Below are 24,078 nucleotides of genomic sequence, written 5' to 3'. Positions count from 1 at the left end.
AAGCTCTGGGTGACTTAAACTCTTTTGCTTTCCAATATCCTAAGATGCTTGTTTTTGTTGGTACCCTTTCGATATCGTCAAAATTGTTCAGACGAGCCATTAAGTCGAATTTCTTTGTTTCCACTATCTGTCTCTTTTTCATTTCTTTTTCAAATAACAGCTTTTCGATGTCATCCATGATTTCACCCATTACAGTAATATGTGCAATTTCATCTGAACTTTTCGTTTCAGGATTTTTTTCTCTAGACTGTAGCTGGCACAAGCTATCATAAATGTTGCATAAATGTTCCTTAGTTTTCTGTGGATATTATCTAGTAATATTTAGTACCTGGGGTCCAAATACATACAAGCTAAAAAAGGTCTGACTTTCCATTAAATTTACTTCTCACAGCGTGAGAGAGGTTACCAAAAAAGATGACAATTCATTTTTCTAACTTCCATTTTACATTTCATCCATGTGTAGTAAAAATCAGTCATCGTGAGCTGCTCTGACTGCAGCACTTCACATGCTACCCTAACAGGTTTCAAAACTTCTATAATATTTTTAATCTTTTGCCTCACACTGGCTGACAAATGCAAGGCACAGATAAATCAATACAAAATTGTTTTAGCTCCACAAGACGTTGTAACATACTAACAGTGGAATTCCATCTGGTTTCGCAGTCTAGTATTGGTTTCTGCACTTTTCTCTTTTAATGTGTATAAAGATAGAAGGGTTTCACAGCTTTTTTACCACTGCTCGTGCTTTAGCCAAGGGAAGTTTCAATTCATCACGTTTCAGAACATCTTTAACAGCCAACTGCAGAGAATGTGCAGCACAATGAACACATACCATAATGCCCTGAACAAGTAGATCGTGGAAATTTTCTTTACATACATTTGTATCAATAGAGTGTATATTCTCAGATTCTTCGATATCTTCAGTATCATATCTTCCATATCAAGTTTTACAGATTGTTCCTCAGCAAGTAATTTGAATGGCCTTATCCTATTAGTCTGGTTGTCCGTTGTCAAAGAATACACTTGTTCTAATTTAATTTCAGATTCTTTCAAAACACTTGAAACTATTTTGCATAAATTACCGCTCGTAGCCCGATTATTCAATTCTCGCATCGCAAGTGTTTTTAGAACAATCTTGTCGTAATCAAAAAATTGTACATTTATTCTAAAATTGACCTCTCAAATCGAGTTGCAGTATCTATTTTCAAAGAAATTAATCTGCCCTTCAAAACAGCTAAGTTCATTATGCAAATGATTAGCTCGTCTACTTATCTCATCTTGAATATTTTGACAATTCATCTGAAGTTTACTACCAAGTCCCATAACAATTGGATCCAGTAATTTTCAGAATCCCAAGTCTTCAAGCAGAGAAAATGGTCTACCATTTACAGTCACTAATTCCACACATGCATCTTTAACTATTTCTGCAGAAATTTCAACTGATACAGTTTTTCTAACACTAGATGTAACAAATTTCGTAATAGTAGGTTGCTGTGGAGACTATTTTTGCTTTCTTTTTTAAAACATCCTCACAATCAACAACATGCTTTCTTTTTAAATGTCTCTAAGTTTTCTGAATGTTTTCCATTCATGTCCATTTTACAAACAGTACATTTACTCTTGTCCGTGTCATTATGATAATGATATTTTTCATGGACAGGATACTCTTCTGTTGCCATTCATTGTTATCTGAGGGAGGGAAAACATAAATAAATATTTATTTTTAAACTGTTACAAAAATAATATTTAAGAGACATATGCTAATAAGTTGTTGTAACAACTCAATAAAGGTGAAGTATGCAAATGTTCAAAAACTACTAAAGTATGTACATAAAATGAACAAAAATATTATCATTAAATATTTAGAATATCCTTTATTTCTTAAATATTATGCAGCACTTAACATTAAATAACAATGAATAATCTTTGATTAGCAGCGGGGCTACATTATTGATCTTTTCTGAGCTTATCTGCCACGAAAAAGTGAGAAATGCATAGATTCCTTCACATTGTCTATTTTCTCTAAAACTAAAAATTGAATAATAATAAATAAATAAATTGAATATTAAAAAATTCAATAATAATAAATAAATAAATTGAATATTAAAAAATTCAATAATAATAAATAAATAAATTGAATATTAAAAAATTCAATAATAATAAATAAAAAAATCGAATAATTGATTTTAAAAAAATTTGAATAACGCACAAATTTGTGCAAATTCAACATATTGGTACATAGCAATTCTAAAAAAAGCTAATGTTATTGTTATTTGGTTTTTTTTAGGAGCATTAGCAACTAAGGCCATATTTCTCTGGGAATATGCGGTGGTCATACCCTTGACCTTTCCGCATTCTCCGTATTTGGTGGTGACGGGCTCGAACCCCGATCTAATCAAGAAGCGTGTGCTACGCACTGCTGCTCCTTCCCACCTGGCTACGGAGGCACCTTAAAAAAAAAAAAAAAAAAAAAAAAAAAAAAAAAAAAAGCTAAAGACGGCATCATTTTAGTTATATCTCATATTGTGAATACTTTCATAACGAGTGTTGTGAAACATGGCAACTCGTGAATACTTTCACAATGAGTTGCCATGATATTGCACTACTTCAAATAAGTAACGCTTCTCTAGTAGAGAAGACTACTGTTACTTATTCTCAGTGGGCACCACACCACCCAGATGACACCGTTTCAAGGCTTGTTTGTATATGTGCGGGATAATAACAGTACTATCCACTTGTCCCTATTACACTTAGAAAAGAAAAAAAGTAGAGACGGAAGTAATAGTAGGAATGGAAGAGGAAAAGAAACTGTGTAGAAGAATGAAAGGGACAGTTACTCCTTCAACTCACGCCACTTAAAAAACTCAAACTCCTCGAATAGGCAATGCTTCCTCAGTAGAGAAGACTGTTGTTACCTATTCTTGGAAACTGTGGGCAGCATCAGGCTTCCCTGGTGACCGTTTCAGGGCTATTTGGCCTTCCTTTGGTGGGTAGGTACCCTGGTGATGCAATGATGACAAAACAGCTATGAAGTATAACTCCACAATATGAGAGATGCCTGATGGTGTATAAAGTAAATTAGACTGAAGCACTTTTAGGGTTTAAGCCTCAGGCTGCAAAAGAATTTGACAACATACAAGTTTGTGCAAAAGCAGCATATCAGTAAGCAGCAAACTCTAAAAATATAGTTTTTTTTTTTTTTTTTTTTTTATGTGAACCCCAAAACACGAGAGGTATTAGAACCTATAGTACTTAGTACCATGCTTGGGTTGGAGATTGAGAAGACGAAAGAAGATATTTGTTGACATTGGACTTGAACTTCTGTAGACTGTAATTTTCAGGAAATACGTATGAAGGAAGGTTATTCCAGAAAACGGCAGTTGAATGAATAAACGAGGAAGATGAAAAGTTGGTTCTGTGAGTTTGATGTTGGACAGTAAATGGATGTTGGCTGGTGATGGCACATGTTCGGACTGTTTTGAAAGAGAGAGCGGGAATTATAGAAGCCAATTCAGAAGAACAGTGCCCATGGAAGTATCTGTAGAAGAGGCATGCAGCAGAAACAGTACGTCTATGAGAAAGCGAGTGGAGAGACTCTGTTAGAGATGAATCATTAATTAACCTAACTGCCCTCTTCTGAATGGAATCAAGAAGCATGAGAGAGGTTTTGGGGGCACCACCCCAGTTGTGGGAACAATATTCCATGGCAGGGCGGATTTGCGATTTATACAGAGTGAGCAGCTATTTGGAAGAAAAGTAACGCCGAGAGTGAAAGAGAAAACCAAGTTTTTTAGATGCAGAGGAAGCAATATTTGTAATGTGCTTGTGCCAAGAGAGATTAGAAGTCAGGGTAATCCCCAAAAGAGATATATCATTTTGTCTAGAAATCGGAGTGTCACTAAAGATAAGCATAGGAGCAGAAGAATCCTTTTTGCGAGATATAAGACAAGACTGAGTTTTAGAAGGGTTGAAATCAACTAAATTGTCTTTGCCCCACTGGAGAATTACCTGAAGATCGACATTTAAGGAATTGGTAGAAAAGTTTCGAAAAATTGAAGCTGATTGAGCAGGACAAGGTTTCTCAAAATGGAAAGTGGAATGCAATGTGCTATCATCAGCAAAACTATGGATAGGATTTCCAGTCAATGGAAGAAGGTCATTAATATACAAGAGGAAAGGAGTGGGGGAAAGAACTGAACCTTGGGGGACACCGGCATTAGTGGAGAAGTTAGAAGACAGAGAGCCATCTACCATCACCCTCAGTGAGTGCTCAGAGAGAAAACTGGATAACCAATTACTAAAAACAGTTGGCAAACTATAAGATGGAAGCTTGTTTAGAAGACCTTTATGCCAAACATGATCAAAAGCCTTTGAGATGTCAAGAGCAACTACTTGTGTTTCACCGAACCTTTCCATTGAATTAGTCCATAAATGGGTAACATAAGCCAGAATATCACCAGTGGATCGACACTGATGGAATCCATACTGGCGATCGTTGATCAGACGGAAGGTTTCAAGGTAGTTTAAGAGTTGGCGGTTAATTGATTTCTCCATTACTTTAGAAAGAGTAGAAGTAATTGCAATGGGACGATAATTGGATGGGAAGGATCTGTCACCCTTTTTAGGAACTGGCTGGATATGAGCAAATTTCCAAGCAGAAGGAAAAACACCTTTGGAATAAGAAAGGGAAAAAAGGTAGCAAAGAATAGGAGTAAGTTCAGGAGCACAGGTTTTGAGAACAAGTGGAGAAATACCATCAGGACCTGGGGCTTTCTTAGCATCAAGATTCATCAAAATCCTTCTGATATCCTTTTGACGGAAGACCGCAGGAGGCACTGAATGGAGCGTGTTGGGAATGGTGGGAGGTGTTTTACCAAGATCATTAATACATGAGCTGGAAGAAAAATGGGATGCTAGCAGGTCAGCTTTATCCTTGTCTGAAGTGACAACAGAACCATCTGGTTTGGACAGAGGTGGGAGCAGAGATGGGCAAAAGTTGCGGCCAATAGCTTTGGCAAGAGACCAGAATGCTCGGCTATCATTAGGGCAAGAAGCAAGTTTTCTACTCTTAGCCTGTTCAAACTCTAGTTTGGACTGATTAATAACTGCTTTACAATTGTTGCGAGCTTTGGTGTAGGTAGAAAATGAAACTGAAGAATTAGAAACAAGCCAATTACGATATGCAACATTCTTCTCTTGAACAGCCTTAGCACATTTATTGGAAAACCAAGGTTTAGATAAAGGACAAGATTTTAAAGTGGAGTGTGGGATAAAGGATTCCATTCCTGCAAGAATAATTTCACTGACACGATCTGAGCAAACGTTGACATCAGAAGTTTTGAAACAGTAATCCAACCAAGGAAAAGAAGTCTCGCAGGTCATCCCATTTTGCATTCTTGTAATGCCAACCAACACAAGGTTGGGAATAGCCATGAGATAAAGTTCCATTGGAGAAGAGACAATCACCAAGTTGTGATCTGAAGTGCCTAAAGGACCTCTCACTTCAACTGTGTATTTAAAAGGGTTGTTTGTGAGAAAAAGATCAAGCGTATTGGCTGTATGATTAGGATTGTCTGGTATTCTTGTAGGTAAATGAACAATCTGTGCTAGGTCATTAGTAATTGCAAAAGCCTCAGCATCTCGACCTGCTGGGTCGGTGTGACTAGAAAATGGAAGCCAGCTGGAGTTGTGGACATTAAAATCCCCAAGGAAAATTGGTGAAAATTACCTCACTGTTAGGAAAATTGGACTGGAGAAAGTCAAGTTGCAAAGAGAGGAAGTCAAAGAGCTCCAAGTGATTAGTGGAGTTGGGAGAACGGTAGAGACAACAGATGAATTTGACACAATGAGGTAGAGAGATTTTAAGCCAGAGGAGATCAAAGAGAGGAGATTCCAAATTGCCAAGTCTCTGACAGGGAATATCAGAATGGACATATACACAAGTACCACCTTTGAGGGGAAAGGAATCATACAGCGAATAATTTGGGCTTCTGAGATGAGCAGTAGTTGAATCAACTGATAACTGAGATTCTGTCAGAAAAAGTACATGGGGTTTGGCAGACTGCAAGTGGAAATGGACATCGTTGAGATTAGAATTGAGACCACGTATATTTGTGAAATGAATTAGGAAGTGCTTGGGAGGTTTAGATCTTTTCACAGATAAGCTTGCTCTATTAGTTTGACAATTCAAATAGTTAAAAACGGCATCGTTTTAATTATACCTCATTGAGAAAATGAGAAAAATAAAATATTAAAAATAATAATAAATAAAAGTGCTGCTCAGAAGTTTTCCATTTATGCACATAGTTATTAGAACTATATTAATATTAAGCATGCTTAGATATACCGAAGATTCTCTGTAATTCAGTGTATGAGTTTCTCATCATTACGATTCAAAATATCCAAAATAAAACAAAAATTCATCTGATACAAATGAGAATTTCCAGGAGTTATTATAATTTAATTAATAAGTAAAAGTTACAATAAAATAATATATATACACTTACTGAAGATGCTTCTTTTGGGAATCCTTCCTCCAAGATGTCCACGCGTAACCTAATATCGCAGCTAAAGTGCACTATGCCAGAGTGGAAACAGGAATGGTGAACCCACGGAACAAAACCTCAGAAACTAAACATGCAAATATTTTCAAAGAAAAATGCTAATGAGTGACTCTCAGTACTATGCCCTTTCACTTCCTTATCACTGATTTTGATTGGTGTTCTGGTGCATCAAGAGCATCCCTTTCCACATGCCCCAATGCAGAGCTTCTATTCAAATAGCTCAGCAAGGATCCTGTGGCCCACAGGGTCCCTCCGCAACTCATTTCTTGGTCAAAGCAAAAAAACTATTTCCCTACACCTGAGATGGGCTGCTAATCCAATGCAGTTCTTTTCACGTCTTTTTAGTAACCATTCTAGAAGCCTAGCCATGAACAATGGAAAAAGAAAGAAGAAGAAGTATGTTTTCTCACTGGATCTCCCCATGAAAATTTTCCAAATTTTCGTTGACCTGTAGACCATAGTTGAAATTTGAACCAAAAACCGAACCACTTTTCCAAAAAAATGTTGGTTCAGTTCACTTTTCAGAAAAATGGGTGTGGTTCAGTTCACGGTTTGGTTCGGTTTGCAGCTCTGATTGAAAGACAGATTTGAGATGATCATAAAGTATAAGAATAAATTCCAATATGGATTTAGAAATTCTGCATATAGGTAGTGATCAGAAAGTCACCTCCATCATCTGCTAATCCAGCAATCTAATTTTGGAAAAATAAAGCAAATCTAGAAAATGTAATGATTATGTGAAACTTTAACCACTGTTTCATCAATCATGTACAATATATTTTGGAAACAAAAATTATTTTGTTACTGTTACATTTCTTTCAATGTATGCATAGCATACATTGAAAGAAATGTAACGAGGGGGGTATAAAAAAAGTTGTACGAGGGGGGTATAAAAAAGTAGTACGAGGGGGGGTATAAAAAAAGTTCATACTCTTACCTAGAAATAATAGCCCTAGAAAAGTAAAATTTCACAGGAACTTTAATCCTTTTCTATGTACTCTTCATGTATAGTAACACATTTCTTCCATTTATGGATCAGTTGTTTAATGCCTTGAACATTAAAAGTCGCACTTTTTGCCTGAAACCACGATTCAACTTCATTGATGACTTCCTGAGATGAATCAAAGCGGTGTCCATGCGATGGTTTCCTCATTTCTCGAAACAAGAAAAAGTCTGATGGTGCTAGATCAGAAGAATAGGGTGGGTGCTGTAGTAGTTCAAAGCCACACTGGGCAACAAAGTTGGTGGTGGCAATGGCTTCTGCAAAGGTGTCAGCATCTTGGAACCCTTAGTGTGTCCATGACTAATGACCAGATCCATGACTAATTCCCGCTGCATTTGCGATGAAATGAATTGTCACACATCTGTCACTCAGCACCAACTGCTAAACCTTTGCAACTGTCTCACTGTGTGTGTGGATGTTGATGGCCTTCCTTCTCTGGGCTCATCAAAGACACTTGTACAACTACACGGGAACTCCCTTTTCCACTTTTTTACAATGTCATAGGATGGGCAATTCTGCCCATACACAGCCTTCATTTCTTTGTCAATTTCCTAAGCTTTCTTGCCCTGCAAATACAGGAACTTGGTCACTGCTCGATACTCCATTTTGTCAACCATAGAGTCCCTCTGATTCCGGGCTCCACCTCTGGTGTATGATCACCTACAGGAATGAATTTTCACTTTAGTTATTAAATATGTAAACAACTTATATTAAAAACAGCATCTTCCTACTGAAGTTTTATCAAGGTCAGGGTACAAACTTTTTGATATCCCCTCGTATATGCAATAATTTGCAGCATTTGGCATTTGTTTTTTGTTTTTTTTTTATTATGTATAATAAAAAAAAAAAGGAGAAATTGTTGAAGTTAAACATAAGGCACCTGGGGTGGATGGGATCTATCCAGTTATATTAAATGAGGTGGCAAAGAAGTAAGCAAACCCTTAGCCATAATTATGAGAGCTTCCTTGGACTCAGGGGAGGTACCCATGGATTGGAGATGTGCAAATGTATCCCCAATTCAAAAAGGGGGATCAAAGGGTAACAAGTAATTATGGACCTGTTAATTTAACTTATGTTCCGGGGAAAATAATGGAGTCACTGGTTAAAGAAACATTGAAGGATCATCTAGACAAGACTGCACTAATAACTCAGACACGGAATAGGTTTTATTATTATTATTATTATTAGCCATATAGTGCAAGGAAGCTTAAGGCTTATGCTGCACCAGCCAAAAGAAATTTCCGAGTAATCCTGAGAGAGAGAGAGGGGGGAAAATCACCAAGAAAGAGAAGAACGATGTTATCCAGCTCAGGACCCTGGGTGTGCCAAGCCCATACTCACCAGATGTGAGTCCCTATAGAACTTTTGTAGCCTAATGATGATGATAACTATGAACGCTAGGTTCGCTAACCCTATTAAAAATGGGAATGGCTTTTATCATTGGCTGGTGGACATTGACATTGCTTGAACTTAGCTATAGTAGTATGGGTAATCTTGCACTTTAAGGCAGAAACATACTATTATCACGTCATGGGACTCTCATCATGTCGCTGTTTAGCATAAACTGTGAAGTTGGTCGGAGAAGAGGCATCACTGTAACATAGGGTAACCAGATTGAAAATTTGATCTTGGGTTACTCATGCTTATGTTTGGGGTATTCATTCGTCGTCTTGAGGTACTCGCATTATCTTAAAAAACGAAGGTTTGTTAAGGGAAAGTCTTGTCTGACCAATTTGATTGGATACTATGATGTGGTTACAAAGGAACTGGATGCAAAAAATAATTTTGAAGTCATATACAGTAAGCGCCAGTTATAGTGATCACTTGTTATTAGAATCGGCCACTTTATTTATTTTTATTTTTTTTTTTGTTAGTTGTTGGCGCATCGGCTTCTGTGGCCATAATGCACCTCCCAAGGTTTTTGCAGTACTTTGATCCAACCCGAGGCGGGAATCGAACCCGCGACCTTTGGGTTGCCAGGTAGGCACTTTACCCACCCGGCTAGCCCGGTCGGCCTGGCCACTTTATAGAATCAAATTTCAAAGAACCAATTCAAATCAATAAAATTCACTACACACTTTCATTATTTATTAGAATCACATCTTCAGTTATAAGAATCAATTTTGAATGCCTCTGTGATATTTTCCTAAAGCACATTTCTGGAGGTCACAACCATAAAACAATAAAAACAATTTGCAGTTTTCAGTTTATTGGGCTTTTTTGTTTGTACAACCTGTTATAAATGGGTAGTACACTGGATCTTATTGCATTTGCGATAATACCAATAGCTGGAATTCTGTGTATTTTTACATTATTATGGTGAAATGTGTTTCCCATTCACTGAAATCTTCAATCATATAAAAAAATATAAATAAATTTTTAGGATCTGCTCTTCATTCCTATATCGGAACTTCGTAAACTTTTTACTCCATAAAAAGTTGCATGCATCATGTTAGTTCCTATTTGTGTGTGCCGTGTGCTTTGTTATTGATTTACGATAATCTTTTTGAAGTGAAACTTTTTTAGGTGCACTCAAGGCAATTTTTTGATGGGAATAACTTGCGTCATGGATTGACAAAACACACAACGAAAAATTGACAAAAAAATGCAATGCGTTTTTTCTTTCTTCTTGGTCTCTGATCCAATTAAATTTTGCATGTAAATTCAGCAGACAACGGGAGCATCGGGCCTATTCCACAGTACCATAATTCATTATACTAATGTTCATAGTAAAGGTATTTCAAATAGCACTGAAATTACGAAAGCCGTAAGGATGAATCCGGCTTTTTTGAAGTAAACCTTCTTTAGGTGTGGTCAAGGCAGTTTTCAGAAGGGAGTAACTTGCATTCGTGGATTGACAAAAAATTCGACAAAAATGCAACTGTTGCCATAAGTAAATGCATTACAGGCACTCTGAACAGCCAACTATAGTACTGGGTTAAATGCTTCAGTTCTCATGCAATCACGGAAGTTAAGCAGCATGGTGATTGGGAGGGTGATCACCTGGGAATACCCAGTGTAGTTGGCTTTTTGCCTTCCTTTCTTCTTTTTTTTCTTTTGTTAACCTGAGGAAAATATTCTTCCGATTTTCACATATAATTTATATTTTGTTAATTGGTAAGGTAATAAAGTGTAAATCTTTGCTTTATACCTTTACTTAAATCTTTGCTTTATATCTTTACTTTTATAGCCTGTAGATAATATTTCTCCTATTTTTGCTTATTAAAATCGCCATTAACAGAATTACAATTGAAATTGTAAACATGATCACAATGACCGGCACTTACTACATATCATATAGTAAATGGGGATTTTGTTATGGAGTGTCCATCGAAAAGTGATTTGATCATACAGTGAACCAATCGTAAAGTGGTGGTCCACTGTAGTGGGCATTGTAAGGCGTATAAGCACACATACACGTGCAATGTGTCCGTGGATTGACAAAAAGCGTCAAAGTGCAACAAGAAATAATTCATTTCCCCCACCATTTACCTCTCTGTACCAGGCACAAGCGATGCATGACCCAATTAGTACCCCTACTGATTGCTTCATTCTCCCCATACTTAATAAAAAATTTTGACGAGAAAAAAAAAATTTATAATTCAACATGTTGAAGACTAACGGTGAGCATTGTAAGGCATATAGAGCATGTATACGTGCAACGCAACCACCGAAACGTTGAGTACAAAGGGAAGACCTAAGCAATTTTGACAGCATAAGAAATTACAGCGTGCGATGGAGTTGAACAAAGAAGCCAGAGAAGGTTTATCCACATCTCCAGAATTCATCCACAAATGAAATTGATGAAGAGTCCTCGAAGCCCAGTTGTAAACGAAAAGCCAAGAAGCCAAAACCAACTGCCAGAAGTACTTTATCAAATCATTCAACAGGTAGTAGGCATAATAAACAGCAGGAGAAGCAGCAACAGGATTTTAAGAAACGGCAAAGCATCCACGCACGATTTAAACTGTACATTCCTGGACAATGATTTCGGTTTAATCTGTTTGTGTGTGTGTGGCTTTTGTTCAAGAATGATGTGAAGATTGTAGCAACTCAAGATCATGCTCTTCTTCAAACAGCATTTCCAAATGAGGATGTAAGCCAAATGTCGGCCTGTAACAGCTGTCATGGATCTCTCAAGAACAAAGTGATTCCGGCTCTATCAAAGTCAAATGGTTTTAAATATCATCCGATGCCACAGCACTTGATGAGACTAGATTTAGTAACGGAACGTCTCATATCTCCAAGGTTCCCATTCATTTAATTGGTAATAAATTTTTCGTAATAAAGTGTAATTTTGTGCTTTATATCTTTATTTTTAGAGCTGTTGTTGTTTGTTATTTGGTTTTTAGGAGCATTAGCAACTAAGGCCATATTGATCCGGGGATATGTGGTGGTCATTCCCTGACCTTTCCGCATCCTCCGTATTTGGTAGTCACGGGCTCGAACCCCGGTCTAATCTAGAAGTGTGTGCTATGCACTGCTGCTCCTGCCCACCTGGCTACAGAGGCGCCTATTTTTAGAGCCTGCAGATCTATTTGTCAATTTTCGCTTATGAGAATCACCATTTATTAGAATCAAAATTCAATTTGCAGACGTGATCACTATAACCAGTGCTTACTTTACTTGGATTTCAGGAACGCTTTTGATACTGTTGCACATGAAAGACTACTGTACAATTGGAGTGGTATGGCATTAAGGACGAGTTGCGACAATGGATAAAAAGAGTGGTAATCGATGGACACTGCTCTTCATCGAGTAATGTTATTAGTGGAGTTCCCCAGGGTTTGGTGTTGGGCCCATTGTTGTTTTGTATATGCATCAATGATACTGATGAAGGTATATCAGGCTTAATGCCAAAGTTTGCAGATGGTAAAAAGATTGGCAGGGTTGTTAATGACAGTGATGACAGTATGCTACTGCAACAGGATCTATAAAAGTTGGGCAGATGTGCTGAGAAGTGGCAACTGAAGTTTAACACTGTAAAGTACTGCATATGGGTAGCAGTAACCCCGGAGTAACATACCAGCTGGGTGGTACTACACTCAGGGTAGTGGAGAATGAAAAGGATCTGGGGATAATTGTGCAGTCAGTTATGAAGTTTTCTGAGCAGTGCAGACAGGCAGCCAGAGCAGATCATGGGGTCTTGTGAATGATATATGGCGCCTCCGTAGCCAGGTGGGAAGGAGCAGCAGTGCGTAGCACACGCTTCTTGATTAGATCCGGGTTCAAGCCCGTCACCACCAAATACGGAGGATGCGGAAAGGTCAGGACCACCGCATATCCCGGAGCAATATGGCCTTAGTTGCTAATGCTCCTAAAAACCAAACAACAAACAAATGAATGATATATAGGAATTTTATTAGTAGAGAGAAGAAGGTGATTATTCCTTTGTATATGGCAATGGTCATGCCATGCCTTGAGTACTGCATACAGGTCTGGCGGCCTCATTTTAGGAAGGATGTAGAGTTGCTAGAACGAGTACAGAGAAGGGCAACAAGATTGGTGAGGCGAAAGAAGGACCATCTTACCAGGAAAGGCTTAAATTCTTCAAATTGCAGCATCTGGAGATTAGGCAACTACGAAGTGTATAAGGCCTTGAATGGATTGAGCAGGTTCAATGCTGATGGGATTCTTCCTCTTGCTCAGATTACAAACCTGATGGGGCATAGATTAAAACTGAGTAAAGACAGTTGTAGAATAGATGTGTGGAAGTTGATAGCTTAAATAAATTCAAGGAAGAACTCGACAAACATTTAGAGTGAATGGTTGTGTGAAATGGGATTTTTTTTTTTTTTTTTTTTTTTTTGCTGATGCTGTATAAGCTTGCTTTCTCACATCATATGCCTCTACTAATGCTAATTATAATATGACCACCAAAATTGGGGAAAATTTTAAGATCGATCGTGTCCTAGACCAATATTTCTTAAAAGACAGTCCCAGATTTATGGGTATACATTAATATGGTGTTGAGGTACCCTTTGATTTTAAGACAGCTTGTATTCTACATGGAACAGATTCAAATAAATCTTCAACTGTCTTAAGAAGAAGAATACTGTACCATTCTTCCTGAAGGATTGTGTCAAGGTCCTCAAGTGATGTAGGTGAAGGAATTCTGCAACTCAATCTCTCCAAATATGCTCAAAGTGGCTCAACAGCATTTTAATTCTGGTGATTGTGCAGGATGGGTGATACTTTGCCTCAGTTTCATGCTCCTCAAACCAAATTGGACACATCTGGCTGTGTGTGTATTGGAGCATTATCACTGTATCATTTGTGGGAAACAATTTTTTGCATCATGGAATGAACCTGGTCACTCAAAATATCAAGATAATAAGAGGCAGGAATGCATCCATTCAGGGTGATGACATGACCTAAAGAATACCAAAATATTGCTGCCCAAACCAATGCCTCTCCTCACCCTCTGGAATGTCTGTCTTTTAGCATTAGTAGTGGCAAATGATGCAAGAATGCAAGCTTATACAGAATCAGTGAAGAAAAAAAAAAAAAAAAAAAACCACTTCCATTTCACCTATTCATTTCCTCCAATAGTTTGTCTAATTCTTGCTTAAATTTATATAAGCTATTAACTTGCACAACAGATGGAAGTTTGTTCCAGCAGTCAACCACCAACTGACTAAAGGTAAACTTTTGCACAGCTATCCTGCAATTGTCTTTCCTCAAATTGAATGTATGCCCCTTCAAGTGTGCAGTCTGAGCAAGAGGAAAAATTCCACACAGCAGTGGGCTTCCTCAATCCATTCAAAGCCTTAAACACCTCAATTATATCACTTTGCAGGTGCCTAGTCTCCAGATGCTGCAATTTGTAGAACTGAACCTTTCTTGGTAAGAACATCTCTGTTCTCCCTTACGAATCTCATTGCCCTTCTCTGTACTAGTTCCACAAGCTCTACATCCCACCTAAAATGAGGCCTCCACACCTGTATGCAATACTCAAGACGTGACCTGACCATTACCTTATACAAAGAGATAATCACTTACTTAGTCCCGCTAGCAAATTCTTGTATATCATTGACAAACACCATGAGCTGATGTGGCAGCCTGTCTGCATTGCTCAGAAAACTTCATATTCAAATTACGCCCAGGTCATTTCATTTTCCACTACAACAAGTACAGTACCACACAGTTGATACCTTACAATGGGGTTACTGCTATCTATATACAGCATATTTTGCATTTTTCAATGTTAAACTTCAATTGCCATTTCTCAGTCCATCTGACTAACTTTTATAGATCCTATTGCAGTAGCATACTCTCATTGCTGTCATTAACCACAGTGCCAACCTTTGTATCATCTGCAAACTTGGACATAATGCCTGATATGCCTTCATTAATAATACAGAAAACAACAATGGGCCTAACACTGAAACCCTGGGGGACTCCACTAATAATATTAGTCCATGAAGAGCAGTGTCCATTGTTTACCACATTCTGTCTTCTCCTACTCAACCATTACTTCATCCAGAGCAGCAACCTGTTCTTAATGCCACAATTCTTCAATTTGTATAGAAGTCTTTTATGTACAACAGTATCCTGAAATCCAAGAATATGATATCAAAATTATTATTTGCAGCCAGTTTCTTTGTGACTACATTGTGGTATCCAATCAAACTGGTCAGACAAGATTTCCTCTTAACAAACTCAAGCTGTGTCTGAAGTATAACTGCAGCCTTGTTGAGATGATCCTGCATTATTTCTTTTACCAGTGACTCCATTATTTTTCCTGGAACAGAAGTTAAACTAACAGGTCTGTAATTACTTGTGTCACCCTTTGATTCCTTTTGTGAATTGAGGATACATTTGCACATCTCCAGTCAGCAGGGACCTCCCCAGAATCCAAGGTTTGTTTGTTGTTGTTATTTGGTTTTTTAGGAGCATTAGCAACTAAGGCCATATTGCTACGGGAATATGCGGTGGTCATTCCCTGACCTTTCCGCATCCTCCGTATTTGGTGGTGACGGGCTCGAACCCTGGTCTAATCAACAGAATCCAAGGATGGTCTCATAATTATGGCTATGGGTTAGCTTGTTTCCTTTGCTGCCTTGCTTAATATGATTGGACATATCCCATCCACCCCAAGTGCCTTTCTTAAATTTTAACAATTTCTCCTCCACTTTCCTCTCAGTTATTAAAAATCATTTAGCTCCCTATTAGAGTTTAAAACTTCTAGCCTCCACTTTTCTACAGAATTCCTCATGTGTAAATGTAGATGCACAATACTCATTTAGTTTGTCCGCTACCTGAGCAGGATCACCAACAGTCAAACCATCAATATCAAGTGGACCAATCTGATTCATCCCCTTCCTTCTAGACTTTATATAAGTAAAGAAGTCTTTGTTGTTTTTCATTGCATCCTTTGCCAAAAATTTCTCTTCTGTCTTCACTGTCTTCACTTACCTAACCTCCTTTCTGACTTGATTACAAATTAGCTTATATCTACCATAGGGTTCTGTGTCATCTCATAATTTATATGCATCCTATGCATTTTTCTTCTTTGCTAGTCCTTCCTTGTTCTTCCATCTGGTTCAACTTTGAATTTATTTAAGTTATCAACTTCCACAAATGCAGATGCAAGTTTGTTCCAGCAATCACCTGCTGGCTAAAGGCAAACTTCTGCACATCTATTCTGCAACTGCCCTTCCTGCATTTGAGTTTGTGCCCTGTCGTGTGTGGTCTGAGCAAGAGGAAGAATCCCATCAGCACTGAGCTTGCTCAATCCATTCAAAGCTTTAAACACTTCAACCAGATCATCTTGCAGGTGCCTAGTCTCCAGAACTGAAGCCTTTCTTGGCAAGAGCACCCATTTGTTCCACTCACCAATCTGTTGCCCTTTTCTATATGTTTCAGCAGCTCTACATCCTCCTTAAAATGGGCCTCCAGACCTGTATGGAGTACTCAAGATGAGGCCTGGCCATTGTATTATACAAAGGGATAATAACCTCCTTATCAACACTAGCAAAATTCCCATATATCATGGACAAAACCCCATGAGCTGTTCTGGCAGCCTGTCTGCACTGCTCAGAGAACTTCATATCTGACTGCACGATTACCCCCAGGTGTTTTTAATTTTCCACTACCCTGAGTGTAGTACCACACAGCTGGTATGTTAATCTGGGTGTTATGCTACTCATATGCAGTACTTTGCATTTATTAATGTTAAACTTCAATTGCCATTTCTCAGCTTATCTGCCTAACATTTCTAGATCCTGTTGCCATAACATACTGTCATTAACCACCCTGCCAACCTTTGTACCATCTGCACACTTGGACATTAAGCCCGATATGCCTTAATGAATATCACTGATAAATATAGAAAACAACAATGGGCACAACACCGAACCCCAGGGAACTTCACTAATAACATTAGTCCACGAAGAACAATGTCCATTATTGATTATCCCTCCGATTTCTACCATTTGATCAATCATCCCTTTATCCATAGCAGCAACTTTCCCTTAATGCTAATGATGCATACCTGATTTTTCCATCTGTATATGTTTTTATTTTATCATCAGCTTATTAATTAGTTGACTTGGCATGTATGGCTACATATAATATATATTATGGAAAAAGTATGGATGATTATTTTAAACACAGACTAACATTATTAGTGGAGTCCCACTGTCGGGCCCATTGTTGTTTTCTATATTATTATTATTATTAATAGCTACATGGTGCAAGGAAGCCTGAGGCTTAGGCTGCACCAGCATAAAAAATAAAAAAAAAATTCCCAAATTACCCTGAGAGAGAGAGAGAGAAGCAGAAAAGAATCACCAAGAAAGAGAAGAAAAATGATATCCAGCTCAGGATCCTGGGTTTTCCAACAGGATCTAAAAAGGTTAGGCAGATGGGCTGAGAAATGGTAACTTAAGTTTAACATTTACAAATGCAGAGTACCGCATATGGGTAGTAGCAACTCCAGAGTAAGGTACCAATTGTGTAGTACTACCTTGTAGCACTCAAGGTAGTGGAAATGAAAAATCAAGCCGTAGGGGTAATTGTGCAGTCAGGCTGTCAGGACAGTTCAAGGGGTTTTGTCAATGACGTACAGGAATTTTTCCAGCAGGAATAAGGAGGTGATTATCCCATTGCATAAGGCAATGGCCAGGCTACATCTTCAGTACTGCATACAAGTGTGGAAGCCTCATTTTAGGAAGGACGTAGACAGTGCCGGTCCCAAAATTTGTGGGCCCTGTTTGTTATTTCTTTACCTCCAGAAGTTAAAAACAATACAGATATTAATGTAATTGAGTATAACGTAAAAATTACATTTTTAAATAATGTCCTATATTCAATATCAAACGAAATATACATATTGAGAAGGAAGTGTATGCTCTACTTCTAGCAATTTTCAAATCGATTTGTGCAAGCACTCTTGAAGTGACAATAATGTGGATAACTAGGCATCAAGATAGCAGTACGCTGGTTGATAGAAATGTGGAAAAAAAAGTGGATGATATTATTATTTAGATCATTTGAGTGAAGGCCCTGCTCAACAGAACCAGCTGAACATGCTTGTGGCTGGCCTTGGATGTAGAGCTACTGGCACAAGTACAGAGAAGGGCAATGAGATTGGTGAGCAGAACAAAAGGGGTATTCTTACAAAGAAAGGCTTCAGTTCTGCAAATTGCAGCATCCAGAGACCAGGCACCTGCAAGGTGATCTGATTGGGGTGTTTAAGGCTTTGAATGTACTGAGCAAGCTCAGTGCTGATGGGATTCTTCCTCTTGCTCAGACTATGCACATGAAGGGGCACAAATTGAAATTGAGGAAGGATGGTTGCAGAACTGACGTACTGAAATTTGCCTTTAGCCAGTGATTGGTTGATTGCTGAAACAAAACTTCCATCAGTTATTGTGGAAGTTGATAGCGTAAATAAATTCAAGGAAAAACTAGACAAATTATGGATAGGTGAAATGGCAGTGATTTTTTTTTTTTTTTTTTTTTTTTGTGATGCTGCATAAGCTTGCTTTCTTGCATCATTTGGCACTACTAACGCTAAAAAGTCATTTTGGAAAGTTTTAATCTGCTTTCATATATATTAATCAAACCCCTTTTAGTTTATAATAAATGTTATGAAGGATTGATACAAAATAGTGCCAAACACTTCCTGTACTGGACAAAAAAGTACCTTTTATACTAATCTTTTATGTAATATACTATTATTGGATAGGTATAAATTTTCCCATCACAGACATCTGTAAGGATTCTTGACACAATTGTGAGAATCATTAGGAGAACAGATCATAGGTTAGAGCTTTCAAAAGCATATGAACAATGCTTGCAAGGCTGATGGAATTGCTGCTGTGTAAATACCAAAGTCACACAAGGAAGTAATGCAAAAGACTGTTGGCAGAGTCTGGAGAAGCATGTGATAATAATGTTTAGCTATACTGGACAGTCACACATTGGGTTTTGGCATATCATTTTTATTATTTGTACTGGTGTGGTCAAATAAATCAAATGCTAAGTCACATTCCAGATGACCCAGTTAAAGCAGCATGTTGACTTTTTTCAGTCACTAGCTACAAAAACACATCTAAGCTGGCTTGGATGTCTTACATATCCTGACACAACCTTGGCATGCAAAATATTGCAACACTTTTGTACTTCCATCATCTCTGGGTTGCAACAGTGGCACCATTTATGCATGGCTAAACTCTATATGGAACTTTACCACCAGGTGAAGAGGATGCATTTTGGTGTATTATCATCACCCAAGATGAAACACGAGTATGGTCATGGTTTTGTCTGCATTCTTCACGTATAAAAAAAACTTTGCCAGAAACACATTACTGTGGATATGATGTCAAAGCTATCATACAGTCATGCAGGACATGCAAAGGCAGCATACTACCACTCATTTCTTGTGCATCATTTGTGTCTGACACTGAGATGAAAGTGTCCACATTTCTACATGATCCACCAACCCTCTTGCATGACAAGGCTGAAATGTTAAGGATTCTTTGATACGGTAGAAATGCGAAATACTTTAGCACTGCTGTGCTGTGGAAAGTGGTTTCGCCAATTAGAGGCCATCCTGCATACCATCATACAATCTCTTGCAGACTTTATGAATTAATGGCCTACCAAACCTAATTGCCACTTTTCACAAGTGTAGAAACACACTGAAAGAAACTGTTTCAGTGCGTTTCCACACTTATGTAAGCACATTGAATAATAGTGAGGAATGTACTTAAGGTCAGTAATACTGTTCTTGTATGATTACATAAAATTTATGAATTTCTACCATGTTGCCACAACTCAGTCCTTTTATGTCATTTTTGCCAAATGGACAGCATGCTTCATTAAAGGAAAGCCTACCTAGTTATTTTAGGCTAGATAGTAATCAAAGACATTAGGCAGTCATTTTATAATTGTGTATATTATATAAAAACTGTCATTTTTTGAAAATTTCAAAGAATTTTTAGGTGTTGTAATATTTTATCTACTAGTTTATAATAAACTGCCAGTAGTTATGCTGAAGTATAAATTCCTTTTAATAAGGATTAAATGACACTACTAAAAATTTCATTAGTCTAACTGTAATTAAAAGATAGGTAAAAGTTTGTTTTCTCTGAATGCCCTTACCTGGTGAAACCCGAGTAAATTCTTCTTCGTAATCACTGACTTCAATCTTTGTTTCCAAAGGAATAGAGGGTGCAGAGCCACGGATGTCCATGTTTACTCTCATATAATTAAATACATCAGGACCAAGGTGTTGCTCACTTATGAACACATGATGACCAGTGTTTGGGAATTCCACTTCCACGGTTCGATTGAAAGAACCTCCTAAAATATGAAGTTAAAAATCAGTCATTAATCGAGAGACAGAGAAATTACTTTTTATTAGGGACTCTAAATTCATCACCTAGTCATTTACATTGAGAGAATCCTTCTAGATCCAAGGTAAGCAAATAAGAATCATTGACTTCTTTACTAACTATTCCAACTGTGAACTGATGGTTAATTAAAATGTGATATTAATTAGCCATAAAAAGATCTCCATCTCCCCTAAGTCAAGTAAAAATCAATTACAGAATTAAAAGCAGTATTTCAAAACATGCATGCATATTTATGGTGGTAACTACAACAAAAATATCTGCTGGGAACACGAGAAAAATACATGAGCATTAATTGGTACAAACAAGCAGCAAGAATGGTACCTGATGGAACGAGAAATTCATGATTTATTAGAATTTTGGAAATAGAGAGGAGGAGGAGGTCATTATCCCTCTCTACAAGATGATGGTATGACTACAGTTGAAATATCATATCCAGGTCTGAAAATAAAAAAAAGTATTTTCTTATTCTTACTACAGTACAGATTTTGAATTTGGATTTCAGCTCTCTTTCTGAGATTATTTAACAGTATGTGTGAATTAAAAAGAAAAAGAAGGAAAAAACTCGCTAAGCTTCAAACGTTTTCAAAAAATAAACCCATTAGTTATTTTTAAAACAATTATTTCATACTTAACAATAAACTTAATATTAAAATCAAATAATCATATCTCTGCATAATCATATACCCTAAGCAAGCACAGGGTATTAAGTTATTTTATTTCAACCTTGAAAAGTGTAGTACTACAATTTTACTTCCATTTTCAGGAAGTGATGCTTTCCAGAATGTCAATTTCTTGATAAGTAGTCGAGTTTCAGTTTCACTATTGAAATTTTTAGTGTTTCAGTTTGTATTTATTATATATTGACTGTATCATATTTTAGCTAAATTATTCAGTTTTAACCAATTATTAGATGTATATCTTAAGTGAATAAGGAAGTTTAAATTCATACGAGATGCAGCTTACCATATGATGATAAGCTGCATCTCTGCACAATTTTAGGAGAGATTCTTCATATGAATTATTTCTTTAATGAAATGAACACCTCTGAATTTAAAAATAACCCAGCTGCTGATAAAACTAATAAACTTAAATGCACAGACTGCTCACTGCATTGCATTCGAAATGTTTAAAAGAGCAGATAAAAAAATGTAATAATTCTTTTTTCCAAAACCACAAATTGCTACAACTGCATATCAAATGTTCAATCAAGTTTGTTTTCCAACCTTTAAAATTTTATTTTTATACAGAAGCAAATGCATTGTTAGGAAATCAAAGTTAGGAGAGTTACAGGGCATCCAGCAGGATAACTTTTATGGAAAGCTTGGAAAAAGGCTGCATCGGTAGGAGTCACAAAATTTGGATTAAAGATGACAGGAAGCTATCAATTTCATTCTAGCCATTCCTATGGACACTAAAAGTGTAATAGTGGTTGCCACTGCTTCATCTGAATCATCATCACATTCATCAAAATTCACTAAAGTCCATCCACATCTACCAATGTGCTATATTCTCCTATCTCGTTAACCTCAGCTAGTGTTTTACCATTGCCAGATTCTCCAACAATGAATTCAATTTTAACAAACTTTAGTTCAATCCTAAAGATTCCCCATTTCTTCCAGCAAGAGAAGGAAACAATTTATACTCCGGAACGGCGACAATGGATCAGTGAGGTCATAAGAGAGAACGTATCTTGATATCAACAGACAATTTAAACAAAAAAGTTGCTACTCAATCAAAACAGGGAAAAAAATTAATAAAAAGAAGGTAGTGAAAGGAATAAAAATGAAAAGGTGTAATAGATCCTCAAAAAGGCCTCTGAGGTTGGGAGAATAGTTCATATCACAAATTTAAATAAATACACCAACCGTTTTGATTAAAATAGTTTAATACTGTAAAAATATAAAAATATAAATATAATAAAATATATATATAAAATATAATAAAATAAAAATATAAATAAGAATAGGGATAGGGGTGTTCGCCTCCACCCCATCTTGGAAGCTGTAGTCCTTGCAAGAGATGAGCTCTTCGCGTTTCCACATTCTTGAGCCACTTCCAGTTCTGGCGCACGTGAAAGTAATACTGAACATGCGCTTGGTCAGCCACGGGTGTCGTGAACCTGATACTAAAGGATGTGTTGCCCAAGTAGCATTGTTGTTGAGAAAAGAGGCAGATGTCCCCGAAAGCTACAATCACTGTTTTATCACTTTTAATATTCGTATTTTATTGTATTTTAACATTTTCGTAATAAATTTTATTTTATTTTATAGCAAATCAGTTTTGTAAATATTATTTTACAGTATCCACTGTATCGCTTGGTACATTTTATTATATTTATATTTTTATATTTTTACAGTATTAAACTATTTTAATCAAAACGGTTGGTGTATTTATTTAAATTTGTGATATGAGGTGTAATAGACTTGAACGAAAATGGAAATTCAAACAAAAATCTGAAAATAATAATGCAGACATATCATGGATCCCATGCCAAAACCACAAATCTGCAAAAAGATAGTTTTTAGAAAAATGCATTTAAAGATTCTTTGACGTTAGAAAAATTAAGTTTTTAAGTTATTTAACTAAATGTTGTTTTATATACCTTCCAAAGATGCTGTTTTTAATCCATATTGGTAACTTAAGATTGCCATTGTGCTGGGGCTTAAAAAGCACTTTTGCAGTTTTGGCATTGTTAAGTTTGAAAGTTTGTCAGATTCATAAAGAATTGAAAAGGCGAAAAACAAATTTTGAACACATCTTTGTTGGTCAGAAATGAATAATTTATTAATAAAACAAGGTTAGAGTAACACATACATATAAATAAATGAAAAATATATTAATAGCACATGTTTAATTACAATAACATACAAGTTGGTATAAATTAATTTTCAATATCTTCTTCATATTCAGATTCTTCACTTAAATTTGGTGCTGGTAAATTATCCCTTATTTCTGCTGATGATTTTAAATTTAAATAGAATTTGTGATACTCCTTTGGTATTGTCAAATATTGACACATTTTCATTAAATCTTTAAGCTTTTCTTGAGATATACAAAGTTCCTCATTATAGACTTTGGGAAGTCTATAATGGTTGGGAGGTTGCTCATTGCCGGATCTTCCTTTAGGTCTTTTTAGGTTTACTGTTATAAATTCATCTTTGTAATTTGTTTTATAAAACATTGTGACATGCCTGTTGTGTCCTTTTTGGAATTTAAGGCAACAGAGTTTTCTCCAAGGAACAATGCCTTTAAGTTGTTTGGTGGGAAAAGTAAAATTGCAAAAGTCATCGCATTGCATGATATTTACACAGAATGGTGTAGGTTTTAATCTTGCACCTCTAATTATTTGGGCCCCATCCCTGAGGGACATACATGGGTACATACTTGGCTTTTCTCTCAACTTTAGAGTGCATTGAGTCAGACTCCATTTCTGAATGGCCTGGCTCAAAAAAATGTGTCTAATAGTTTTTAAACTGGGGATAATTTGTAAAAAGTACATGCACATCAAAGTCATAAGTGATGAGTCACCATCGTTATCAGAGGGTACATAATTTTTATTGTCGTCTGAAACTTCAAATTCATTCAAGGGATCACAATCTTGAAGTGAGGAACAGGGTGCAAGAATTTTTTGCATTCTTGTACTCAT

General features: G+C 36.7%; 1 protein-coding gene across 1 annotated transcript in view; it reads right to left on the bottom strand.

Moving 5' to 3' along the window:
* Positions 1–24,078, bottom strand: part of Ndg (Nidogen) — a 255,770-nt gene that overhangs the window by 156,382 nt on the left and 75,310 nt on the right. Inside the window, exon 7 of the mRNA XM_090370056.1 lies at positions 20,179–20,379. Coding sequence (XP_090226182.1) covers positions 20,179–20,379 — 201 coding nt within the window. The remainder of the gene's footprint in view (positions 1–20,178; positions 20,380–24,078) is intronic.

The sequence above is a fragment of the Mastigoproctus giganteus genome, chromosome 3 (assembly GCF_048544385.1).
Source record: "Mastigoproctus giganteus isolate SK-2022 chromosome 3, ASM4854438v1, whole genome shotgun sequence".
Taxonomy (NCBI): Eukaryota; Metazoa; Arthropoda; class Arachnida; order Uropygi; family Thelyphonidae; genus Mastigoproctus; species Mastigoproctus giganteus.
The sequence above is the reverse complement of the archived record's forward strand: the minus strand, read 5'-3'. Positions and strand labels throughout refer to the sequence as shown.